At 40.6% G+C, this 12,571-nt stretch overlaps 1 protein-coding gene across 15 annotated transcripts in view; it reads left to right on the top strand.

The window, feature by feature from the left end:
• The window catches only part of ADD1 (adducin 1), a 45,513-nt gene that overhangs the window by 14,184 nt on the left and 18,758 nt on the right, over positions 1 to 12,571 (top strand). For 8 of the 15 annotated variants that reach the window (XM_035112214.3, XM_088660833.1, XM_035112212.3 and 5 more), the window contains 6 exons: positions 3,575 to 3,655; positions 6,850 to 6,999; positions 8,243 to 8,386; positions 8,487 to 8,585; positions 9,265 to 9,441; positions 10,552 to 10,803. In XM_035112214.3, the coding sequence (XP_034968105.3) occupies positions 3,575 to 3,655; positions 6,850 to 6,999; positions 8,243 to 8,386; positions 8,487 to 8,585; positions 9,265 to 9,441; positions 10,552 to 10,803 (903 nt within the window). Of the gene's footprint in view, positions 1 to 3,574; positions 3,656 to 6,849; positions 7,000 to 8,242; positions 8,387 to 8,486; positions 8,586 to 9,264; positions 9,442 to 10,551; positions 10,897 to 12,571 lie in introns of all 15 variants that reach the window. The other 7 variants (XM_088660826.1, XM_088660831.1, XM_088660823.1 and 4 more) reach the window with 1 other exon arrangement.

Genomic DNA, 12,571 nt, shown 5'->3' with positions numbered 1-12,571 from the left:
AATACTCATTACTGTACCAGCAATGATTTTACTGCTAGTTGACACCAATTTTATTATAAATCATGGGTGACTGTGAAGGGATTGAATTGTTTTAGGTCCTGGAGTTGTGCCCATAGAATAACCCTAACACCACTTCCCAAAATTGAGACGTTGTCTGTTCATGGTTAAGTGAACAGATGAAATGGTAAAGATGCTAATACTGAAATTCACACAGCAGTTTGGAAATATTGGTTGCCTGCTGATATGTCCCAACTAATTTAATAAAAATGAGATTTGAAAAGTCTTCATTCTAAAATAAGATTTTGGAAAAATTTACCCTTGTTTCCTTAGATAGAAATGAAATTTAATAAACAGTACGAGTATTTATCTTACTATAAGCAATTGTTTATGCTCCATTGACAAAGTAGTGGGACATCTACTGTATCTCTTTTAAAATCTAGTATAACTGTTGGAACTTCACATCTTAAGTGAAACCATTTGGCCTGTGTGCTCCAGATGTCTATACTGTGAGTAATTTATTGGCACCCATGTCATTAATGCTTGAGAAGAATGAATAGCATCACAATGAGCTTACTCATGTGCCAAATAAGCATTAAGCTACAGCTGTAGTAAGAATTGAAGTCACTCTTGTATTTTATTATAAAGCTTAATTGTGAAGAGGTTTCCAGACTTCTGATTTTCTCTCATGTGGTTTTTCTTAACAGTTGAAGCCCTCAGAACAGTGATGGAGGAAGTGAAAATTGGTGAAAATAGCTTATCCTCCCTGTTCTGTGAGAAGCAAATTTTGCTAGGTTGCCAGTCCTTCTGCAAATAGCAGTCCTTACACAAAGGCTGCTCATGATCAAACCATTGTTTTCCCAAATCTGCTGTCTGAATACCAAACATATTAGGGTGTGCATGTTTTCAAAAACAGATTTCTCTTACTCATATTTTTGTGAGCATACCTTAGATGTGATTTGTGAAGCAATTCATGGAGAAAGTCTTTGGCACTTTCCCCTTCTTGGGCCTGTCTGCTGAAGCCAACAACAGAGAGAGAGGCAGTGTCCCAACTAGAAAGAAACAAGGCTTTGAGAGGGGGCCGCAGTTCAGTTTTGTCTTTCCCACCTTTGACTTCTCCTGGTTGGGCAGACAGAGCACAGACTACAACAGGCACCCCCAAACTTCGGCCCTCCAGATGTTTTGGACTACAATCCCCATCATCCCTGACCACTGGTCCTGTTAGCTAGGGATCATGGGAGTTGTAGGCAAAAACATCTGGAGGGCCGCAGTTTGGGGATGCCTGGACTACAATAAGCCTGCAGTCCTTTACCCATATGCTTGATGCTGTTTGTTCTTGGCTTATCTTCTGGGCCAAGTAAGTGACAGACCCACACCCTGCCCTGATCTCAACTAAGAGTAAAATGTAAGAGGGGTGTAACACTTCAAAGGTGAAGGCCTCAAGGGTTACCTCACAGAAGGTAACTTCAGAGGATCTGTCACATTCTCCAGTGTCTTTCCTCCCAGGCTATTTCATACTTGTATGAAATCACTCCTGTCCATTACCTGGAGGTGAAAGTCTACCACCCTAGTGGACACTTAGTTTCCAGGGATATTCCAGGGAATAGATGTTTGTTCAGGGGTATTCCAGGGGGTAGATGTGTATGTTAGAAATGTTCATTTAGTTAGAAGTACTCTTTATTTAAGGCTAGCTAAAAGCCATCCGCTTTGATGGGGGAAGAATGAGCTGGTCCTTTAATTCCAATTCACAGCCATATTCACCCCCCACATGTTCATTAAGTCTGTTGCTGCAGGTGAAGGAAGAAGCTGGGTTGGGCAAGTTTTTTTGAAACCTGGCCATTACCCCAATTCCTGCAAACTGGAAGTGGTCTGCTGAAAAGGCTGTGTGAAATCTCTTAACCAGCCACTTGGCATTGAGGTAGAGAAGAAGATGGAAACTGGGTCAGCAGCCTTCATGAATGAAGTTAGAGTTCTCTTGTGCGCAAAGGGTATTTTCTTGCTGTTCACACCAGTTTTGCTGATTAGATTTGAGACTGCAGGATAAACGTAAATAGTGGCTGCTTTGGGAATGTTCATAGGTTCAAAATTAAGTGACATGACTGTTCTGGACCCTTCTGGAGTCCCTTCACTTCTCATTAGAACTTCGTAGCAATTATGAATTGAGCGAAGAGCAGTTCACGTGGATCTCACTGCCTTTCATTCTCAGAGCTGGTAATTGTCATCGTGCTATAGGCATTATGGCCCAGAGACAACAACTTCCATTAGCCAGACCAGTGTGACCAATGGTTAGAGATGATGGGAACTGTAATCTTAACATCTGGAGGGCACCAGGTTGGGAAAGTCTGGTCTAAACTCTCACTAATGTTTGTAGTCTGAGTGTGAAAGCATTGACTGTTCCAACATGTATCATGAAAACAAAGTATCTGTATTCTTTCATGTACTTACGTTCCAAGTTCTCAAGTCCAGGAGGTGGGAAGACAGTCTGTTCTAGATGGGGTCACATACCCCTGGAAGAAACAGGTTTGTCGCTTGAAGATACTCCTGGATCCAACGTTGTCACTTGAGGCCCTGGTGGCCTCAGTGGCTAGGAGTGGCTATTTCCAGGTATGGCTGGTACACCAGCTGCTGCCCTTTTTGGACAGAGATGTCTTGGTCATAGTACTCCGTGCTACATCCAGATTGGATTACAGTCATACCTCGGTTTGCGACCGCTTCGGTTTGCAACCACCGCGGACCCAGAAGTGTTTATGTCCGGGTTCCGCGGTGCTCAGATGCGCAGAAGCACGCATCGTGGAGCGACCGGCTCCGCGGAACGGATTGCGGTTGCAAACCGAGGTATGACTGTATTGCAATGCACTCTACATAGGGCAGCCCTTGAACGCTATTCTGAAACCTCAACTGGTCCAAAATGCAGCAACCAGATTACTGGCCGAGGTTTCTTGTGGAACTCTTGCAACTCCTGTTCTAAAACAGTTGCATTAAGTGCTAGTTCTTTTCTGGGCCTAATTTCAGGCCCTCCCATTCATGTTTAAAGCCCTAAATGACTAAGGCTCCATATATCTGGAAGACAACCTCCTTCCTTACAGACGCTCCCAGGTGTTAAGATCAGCAAAGGGGCCCTCTTGCGGTTCTGCCTTTCTCAGAAGTTCACTTGAGGGAGGGGGCCCAGGAGAGATCATTCTCTGTGGCAGACCCTAAGTTGTTGAAGCCCCTCTGCACAGCTTCTTTATACGGTTTTTATGGTGTATAATGCTGTATAAATGCTGAAGACACATATCTTTACCCTAGCTTTTTCACACCTAAGATACATGTTGTCAGGGCCCAACCTATTCCCCCCACTGTAATCTGTTTTGACTGTTCTAATTGTAACAAGCCCCAAGAGCTGTTGGTGAAGGGCAGGTAATACACTTTAAAATACTCCTACTACATGTAATAATGACTTATTCTAGTGCATCTGAATTAAATGCATTTTGCAATTTCTAGATTTTGTCTTTTTTGTAAGTCAGTTATTTAAAGTGATGTTTCCTTGTCTCTACATACTCAGTTTTCATTCTTTTTTTCTTTGTCTTTTTTGTAGGTCAGAGTAAATTCTGAGCAGGAACACTTTCTCATTGTGCCTTTTGGACTTCTCTATAGTGAAGTTGCTGCATCCAGTCTGGTAAGTGAAAGACTCTTTTGTTCAAACAAATCAGAATCCTGAACATCGGATTACAATACAGCTCCATTTAGATGTGACAGAGCACAATTAAAGGCAATGGAACAAGTTAGTCATTAGTAGCTTAAGGCCAGTTGCTATCAGTATAATTTGGTCCCAACTGACCTTGGATTGGGACTGTAGTATTTAAACACTCCTTGTCTTGTGTGCAAGGGTATTCTGCCCTTTCTACTTTTAAACTTTTAATCTTATAATCGTCCGTCTTGTTTGGGCATCCATTTGGAGAAATGGACTGCTTATATTAATACATATGTTTAAATCAAGATTGATGGGATAATTTTTATTAATATGAGCTGACTTGACAATGTTTCCTTTTTCCTGTATCTGCAAAATAATAATAATAGAAGTTGAATTCGTAACAAGTTCTTCCCTATAGTCAGTTTGCAAGCTATTTATTTGTGGTATTTATGTAGTCATATCAGTGAGTTGTGTGCCTGTGCAAAGAAGCATCTAAAACGTCTAGCACTTTAGGAAATAGGAGCTAGCACTTGTCCCTTCCTTTGAGTGGGCAGACCCCATGTGATAAGAGCAAGGAAGAACTTTACTACCCTATAGTCTTCTTTGACCACTGCCTGAACAGCATCTCACCACCTGTGTTTTTGGGAGCTTTCTCAAAATTAGTTAAGTAGAGAGTTACGATCACCTACTTGTAAATTATACTCATTCCTTTTTCTTGCTTGCTGAACACTTGAGATCCAGATGCTGCATCCTTTCCTATGTAGCTCAGGGTCTACCCCATCACAGGAATGGGGAAGTGTAAGAACCTGGTTTCTAAAGTTCTGGAAGTTTTCAAGATGTTAGTTTGCACAGATCGGAACCTCTTTGTTGGACAGCAAATAAGACCACTCAAAGAGTGCTGGTTTTACTGGCAAATTATTTGTGCTGCATTCACACAGCAGTTCATTACTGGCATTTCCCTAAAAGTTAATATGCACATTATATTCAGGCTTTCACATTTCTAAATATATTCTAGTGGAATATAGCACAGGTTCAGCATTCATTTTGGTGTTACTTGCTTCCAGAGCACAATCACTTTGCAAGCCTGGAATTTCTGTATAGGACTGTGCACTGACTGAGGCCCTGCAGGATGCTCTGCAAGGGGCTTTCATGTAGGAAAGCAGGTTGCAAAGTCTTGCGCCCCCCATTGGCCCTCCCCTCAACAGGAGATGATCTGCAACTGGTTTTCCCTTAAAGTAGGCCAGTTGTGGAGCCTCATTCCCCCCCCCCAAAGTATTGCCCGCTCCCCATAACAGCTGTGATCTTGCAAGATATAGGGGTGAGGTTCCACTAGTGGCTTTCCTCAGCTACCCATCCCAGGATCAACTGCAATCCTGCAGGTTCTGGGTGATGCACCAGAAGCTGTTTCCTTAAAAGATAGCTGCTTGTGAGGCATCAGCACCCACAACTGCTCAACAATTGGGTAGAATTGGAGTGTGTGGGTGTGCAAAGAGCTTTCCCTTTTGATCGCACATACCCCAGCGTTGATACCACTGCTCATCAGCTGTTGAGCAGAGGTGGAATCCTGATTATTTTTACCTACCTTTCACACTGCATTACCTACTGGCTTGAATGGAATTTAGTGCAACATGGTGGTATGCAGGCTGTATTTATCTTCCTCCTATAGATCTTTTTCTCTGTACGTGCACTGTAGAAGCTTCAGCAAAGCAGTTAAGCTCTTCAACACAAAACAGCTGTTCTTAGCAGAGTTCTTTTACTTGGCACACACATTCCCTATGCAGGTTACACAAAGGCGTTTCTCTCTCTGGTCCCAGAGAGGGTTCTGTACTTCAAAGTCCCTTTGAACCAAAGTCCATTACCAAGTTCTAAGTTCAGTTGTTCGGAGACCTGAACAACTTGACTGAATTCTCTGAGTTCTGAAGTCTGGCAATTCTCCAACTTCTTCTCAGATGATCTCTTCAAAAAGTCTTCACACGAATACACAGTTCCAGCAGATAGCCTTCAATTCCTGCAATCTCTTACCACGACTCTCACTGTTGGACCCTCACTGTATACAGTAACCTGAGCCTTTTTATACACTAATTTACTTGCGAAATCTGTCCAGTAACGTACATGAGAAAGGCACCAGATTCAGCCAGGTGCATTGTGGGGCATGAGTCAGCATCACCAACGCATATGAATTTAACTCAATAAACATTTTCCTTAACATACAGGTACTGCAGTGGGAGAAGAACATTAGGAAGTCAGGACGGAAGCACTAACGCAATACACCCCCCATGCGTGAATGCAGCATAAGACATGTTTTTTTAACCTTTCTATATATTTTTTAAAAAACTTTCCAATAGTGTTAATATAAAAATGGTAAGAACTCCCAAGAAGTTGCAAAATCCTTCTAATGTTGAATTGCACAAATGTTTGAGGTGTTATGAATAAAAATGGCATTTTATTCCGGCTTTCAACATGATTTCTGTTCTTTTCATCATCAAATAAAAGAATATGTGAAAACCTATAAAGATGCAAATAATTCTGTGAAAAGCATATTATCTGTCTGTAAAGTCTCCAGTTGGCTGTAGTCATTCCATGGATGTTGAGCCTATTAAAAAGAAAACTCCAATCTTAACAAACTTTTCTACAAGCTCAGCACAGCCACTCAGATATATGGTGTGGTTGATTTTTCATTATCTTGCCTAAAATATTTTGACGATTAAAATTAGGTGTTCATTTTCCTCCCCCACATTCCACCACAATAAAGAACTATGCTTGCAGTGCAAACTATTTCTAATGTATTTGTGTAAACACCTTCAAAGAGTAGCATAAAATAAACCCCTGTAAAAACCTTTTCAGTGGGAGTGAGGGGCACTCCCGCCCCCTGCTGTTTTCCCCATAAGAAGAGAAACTGTCAGCAGCACCTCCCTGCTGCTTTCATCCCTTGTGAAAGCCCAATGCAAAGGGAAAGAAGCCACTCCCCCCCCCATGGGGGTACTTGCCAGAGGGGGTAGGGTGCTCTGGTGAGCGACTGATCAACTGGTTTGTTCCTGTCCTTATTTGATGTGACTAATGCTTTTGTATCCATCTTACATTTGTTTTCATTGAGGTGGATTTGAAAATCCTGAGCCTGTTTTCTCCTGCGATTGGACGGTAGGCTCATTTCTAGAATTAATACTATTTTATGTTACCAGGTTAAAATAAATATTCAAGGTGATGTTGTTGATCGTGGAAGCACTAATTTGGGAGTTAATCAGGCTGGCTTCACATTGCACTCGGCTATTTATGCAGCTCGACCTGACATTAACTGCATCGTTCATATTCACACACCGGCGGGAGCAGCGGTAAGAAGTTCCTTCTTCCTCTAGTTGTGTAGTGGTGGGGAAATTTCATGTAAAGTACTGCACTGCACCAGTCCAGGAGGAGAAAGAACATGTGTGGTACTTACTTCCCAATCCAAAAAAGTTAGGGGCATTGCATGCCCTGTAACCAAAAGGACTCGCTGTTGAGGGGTAGAAATTACAAAGCTTTTTAAAGTAGAAACAAGGAACCTTAAATGTATCTCAGAGAAATAATTTTTCATATTTAAAATTATTTGCATTTACTCTGTGGATAAACTTGAAAGCACTTTGTAGGAAGGACAAAACTGCATCACCCAGCATAGGGCACTGTGTCTTCTTGGTCAGTCTTGGGTGGGAAGGTTTCTGTGGCTTCTGTTGCACATTAGCTGAAAGAACGGATTATCCTAAACTTCAACACAACATCCTTCTGGGAAAAATTGACACATTTGCTTCATCCGATGGGGCCTCTTTTGAGGAGAGAAATGGAAAATCTGTACTAACTGCAAAATTTCTGTCGTTCTTGAGGGCAGGTATGCTGCTCTGTATCTTACCAGCTTTCTGTAGGTTGGTAAATGGAGTTGTCTGCTTACATAATTAAGTGGAACATATTTTCTCTGTGTGTTCTGTCATCCACAGATATGTTTTATTCCATTAGTACAAGGGTGAGGAACCACTTTGGGGCAGAGGGCCAGATCCAGAAGTGGCCAGCCCTTTGCAGGCCTCATTGGCAGGTGTATGTGGCTGCACAGCTAACATAGCAGGTGCACATGTAAGGTGTGGAACCTGATCCCTACCCAGATCAGCATGGCTTGAATTTGGTGCCCCTTACTTGTAATAGGCAAAGTTTTGACCTTATTTAATCTGAGGAACTGGCCCCCCTCTGTTTATTTCCTACTTCCCCTCTCTGCTTCATTGTGCATGGGCCTGCAAAGTTTGCAGTATTTCTATTTCATCCCACTGGAGGTTCTTCAGTTTTGTATTTTGCCTCCTTAGGTCAGGTTTTGTTCATTTTTAGAGTTTGTCTAAGGTAGGCATGGGGACCTTTGACCCTCCAAATCTGGAGGGCCAAAGATTCCCCAAACCTGGTTTAGGGGTTGATGAGAGGAGTGCCTCTTCTGGCAGTGAAATTTGGAGACTGCCTTCCTAGCCCTGAAGGAGGGGCCTTCCTCCATACTGTCATCCTTCTGCCAAGATTTTCTTTCTCTTCATAAATGTCTATTTATGAAGCCTGTTGTCATATTCTTAGGTGTCAGCAATGAAAAGTGGTCTCTTGCCAATCTCTCCAGAGGCACTGTCCCTTGGGGAAGTAACCTATCATGATTACCATGGGATTCTTGTAGATGAGGAGGAGAAAGTGTTGATTCAGAAGAATCTGGGCCCCAAAAGCAAGGTCAGTGTCCAAACATCTAAGGTACAAAAGGCAAGCAGAAAGTGTATTTTGTTTTTCTTCTTTCTTGTGCAACACTTTCTTTCTTTATCTCCTCTCCAAGGTTCTCATACTCAGAAATCATGGTTTGGTAACAGCTGGAGAAAGCGTGGAAGAGGCTTTCTACTATATTCATAATTTGGTTGTTGCTTGTGAGATCCAAGTAAGCATGCTAGATTTTTTTAAAAAATTGTTTGAATCTCATTATTATTTATTTATCTTCATCAGTTTTTTTTTAAAAAAACTCAGGCTGGTAATGCGAATAGCAGACAGTGTAATGAAAATATTCATTTGCTGAAACTACTGAATATGGCAGGTTTTTATTTTAGCATAGTAAATGAATGGTAATGTTGAATTAAATTTATTGGATTAGTAGTTTTATCTTTAAAGCCCAGCCAGATGTGGCATATAAATAAAAAAATATTACAGTGGTGCCTCGCTAGACGAATTTAATTTGTTCCACGGGTCTTTTCTTATAACGAAAAATTCGTCTAGCGAATCCCATAGAAATGCATTGAATTTTATTATTATTTTTTTGCCCATAGGAACGCATTAATTGAATTTCAGTGCATTCCTATGGGAAACAGTGATTCACTAGACAAATTTTTCATAAAACAAATTCGTCTAGAGAGGCAACCTCCGCTAGAAAAAACCTTTCGTTAAGCGAAAATTTCGTTAAGGAGGGCATTCGTTAAGCGAGGCACCACTGTATTGCTATTATTAAATGGCACTTTGATTACAGACATTGTAATGAAACATTTAGCATAATTATTGATTAGACATTGAAATATGTTTGATTTACTCATTATCACAGAAACTTTATCTGTTTTGATTATTTTAAGGTACGTACTCTGGCCAGTGCAGGGGGTGCAGACAACTTAGTGCTCTTGGACCCTGGAAAATACAAGGCTAAGTCACGTGGTCACGAGCCTCTAGCAGGGGAGGGGACAGCATCTTACCCAAAATGGCAGACTGGAGAGCAGGAATTTGAAGCTCTTATGCGAATGCTTGATAATTTGGTAAGAGAAAAATCTACTATTCAACTGATTTTTTTAACATCAGAAAGATCTTGTAACATATGCTAATGGTCTCAAGGGTTTTGTTTCTGTTTAGACAATGTACATAATTAAAGGACAAATAAGTCTAGGAAGAAAAGCACTTTCTGAGAATGCCCAGCAGTAGGTTGTGGAGCTCCATTTCCAATGGCAGCTGCCAAGAGGCTAGTCCTTAACTGTACCCTGATCTCCTTTATAGCAAGAACAAAACAAAATTGCTGTAGACTTGCAGTAATTCAGCATTAATATTGTTTATGGGATTTAAAAATGTCTAACACACCCTTCAAACAATATTCCAAGGTGATTAAAAAAAAGAATAGAAACAAAGCAATATAATTCTAAAAGAGAAAAAAATAAACCAGATTAAATTAAAACAACTAAAAAGCTTAGACAAATAAGGTTTTCTCCTGTTTCTGAAATGGCATTAGCATACACACCAGGTGAACTTCCCTAGTGGGAGGAATCGGTAATGCACACTGGTGATGGTATGTAAGTAAATAATAATTAAAGTGTCACCACCAAATAGGCCCTTTTCCATGGTAACCACCTACTGCACCTCAGGTGACAGGAGCAACTGGAGAAGAGTTTCTACTGAAGGTGGGCAGACACAATTGGAGACAGGCAGACCTTCAAATTCTCATTCTGTGTTCCTTAATGGAGTCTGATAATCCCAGCCTCCTCCAGATCCTTTTTTTCCAATTGGCATTGCCCAGTTTACAAGTGGTCACTTGGATGCCTTGTGTTTTTACATCATAGAAGAGAAGAACTGAGACTTGGACATATGTTCTAGTTCATATTTATTCCTCTTAAGTGCAAACTGCACTTGTTCCATGCAAAGGAGCTTTGGACTGACATAATACTTGATGGGCATGCCAATATAATTAAAGTGCTTCAAAGCACGTTTTGTAATTGGATGTATTTGTGTGAACTCAAATCACCAAAATGGCAAAGACATTCAAGGGCAGAACTTGGCATGCATGATATAAATGTTTCCATAATGGCTTTCCGTAAATTTGTTTAATGGGTAGGTTTTTGAGGCCATGTTGACAGTATTCTGCTATGGTGTTTCCTTAGGGTTACAGAACTGGCTATCCCTATCGATGCCCTGCTTTGAGAGAGAGATCTAAAAAATACAGTGACGTGGAGATCCCTGCTAGTGTCACGGGATATTCTTTTGCTAGCGATGGGGACTCGGGCACTTGTTCTCCTCTACGGCATAGTTTTCAGAAACAGCAGCGAGAGAAGACAAGGTGGCTGAATTCTGGCCGAGGAGATGATGCTTCTGAAGAAGGGCAGAATGGCGGCAGCCCCAAGTCGAAGACTAAGGTGTGGACGAACATTACACACGATCACGTGAAACCCTTGCTGCAGTCTCTCTCGTCCGGTGTCTGCGTGCCAAGCTGTATTACCAACTGCTTGGTCTGTGCCTACCTTACTGTTCATAGTTAGATGATGTAGAGCAACTTTGTGTGGCAGGCACTGTGAGGCTTTGGGAATAAAATACAACACTCACTCCTCCCTCTTTCCTGACTGTCTAATCTGGCTTCACTTGAAACATTCATTTCTAATATGCTCTAGTCATGAAATTTAAACCTGTGTTCTCATTGCAATTTGAATGGAAGGGTCCAGAGAGCTGTGCATTTAAGACTGCTAAGCCAGCAACAAATGAACAAGCCAATGTCTTATTGGTTCTGTTTTATATATTCAAGTTACTTAAATGGTTTTTTTATCAGAGAAGTTTTGGTCGTACTTTCTGAAAAATATCCTAGTTAAAACTTAAAGTTTATTAGTATTTTTAGTTTTTGTCTAAATTATGAACACTCCTCAACACAGAAATTAGCTGTATCCAGGGTGCCTTCTCATAGTTTGTGGTATTTGTTTTAAGTACTTGGCCAGTTACACCACATTTTAGTTACATCCGTGGGCCTGATTTGGATCGTATTGAAGTGCCTTTTACCTGATCTGTGGCTTACCAAAAATGACTATAGAGTTTTAACAGGCTTTATTTCCTCTTAAGCACTTTTGCTTCCTAATAAATTGACCTCTTTTGCTGCTCCACCCACTATGCTTCTGTCTGTCCTAAAGCCTCCCAGTGTTGACAGCCTTCTGCATGAATTGTTGCATGTAAGTAGATGGCCATGATTTGAAAATCTTTCCTCTAGTACCAGCTGGGTGTGGCATGACTAAAGTGCAGCTCAGGCATCCACCAGGCACTGTTCGGGAAACTTCGTTTAACATTGCTGTTTACAAAGTTAAAATATGCACTTCGGTCTTGACTAAAGGTTTTCAAATGCTATCGTGTGGATAGCTGTTTGGAAATGCTTATTGTGATAGTGTATACTATTCTATTATAAAATCCAGATTTTGTGCATGATGCCGGCTTTAAAGTGGCTGATTGATACATAAACTGACAATGTAGGAACTTGAGACAAGAACACAGAGTCCTTCATAGCCATTCTAGTGATAGTACATATCAGTGTCAAGCATGAAAAATCATATTGCTCGAAAGTTGTTAACTTTCTCATGTTCTCCTTTGAATTTGCTTTCAGTGGAAAACCCCCTAAATCTTGGTTGCTTTTTTCTCCCTTTCAGAATGATTAATGGGGAATGTAGTTGCTCTTAGTCAAGGTAGTGTCATCTAAAAATCCACGGAGAAAATGGAATCCAAAGGAGAGATTCTTTGTGTGGTGACTCCCTCCCCTTTTGCTATACTATATCTAGTACTGTCAAAACCCTTCTTTTATTCTAGAAAGAGTTAGTGCCCTATGTTGTAAAAATATTGATGAGAGTTTGTGTTTTTTGAACACATAATGAAGTGAATATCTGAAATAAGAATCACTTGAAACCATAAACTTGTTTTAATATTTTGCTAGAACAATGTAATCTTATTCAGTTTGTGTATTTGATTTTTAATGCTCTTAAATATTTTTAAAGTATCAGTTATACTAAGGTTCTTAATACTGTTGTTAAATATCTTTAATAAAAACCCGGAGTTATTTTTATGTGAAAAGATAAGAATCAGTGAGTATCCATAGCTCCATGTTCATTCCATTTTTTTACTTCATACTTGCAAAACATTTTTTAAATTCTGTTG

The sequence above is a fragment of the Zootoca vivipara genome, chromosome Z1 (genome assembly GCF_965207765.1).
Source record: "Zootoca vivipara chromosome Z1, rZooViv2.hap1.1, whole genome shotgun sequence".
Lineage (NCBI taxonomy): Eukaryota > Metazoa > Chordata > Lepidosauria > Squamata > Lacertidae > Zootoca > Zootoca vivipara.
This window is presented reverse-complemented; position numbering and strand designations above follow the sequence as displayed.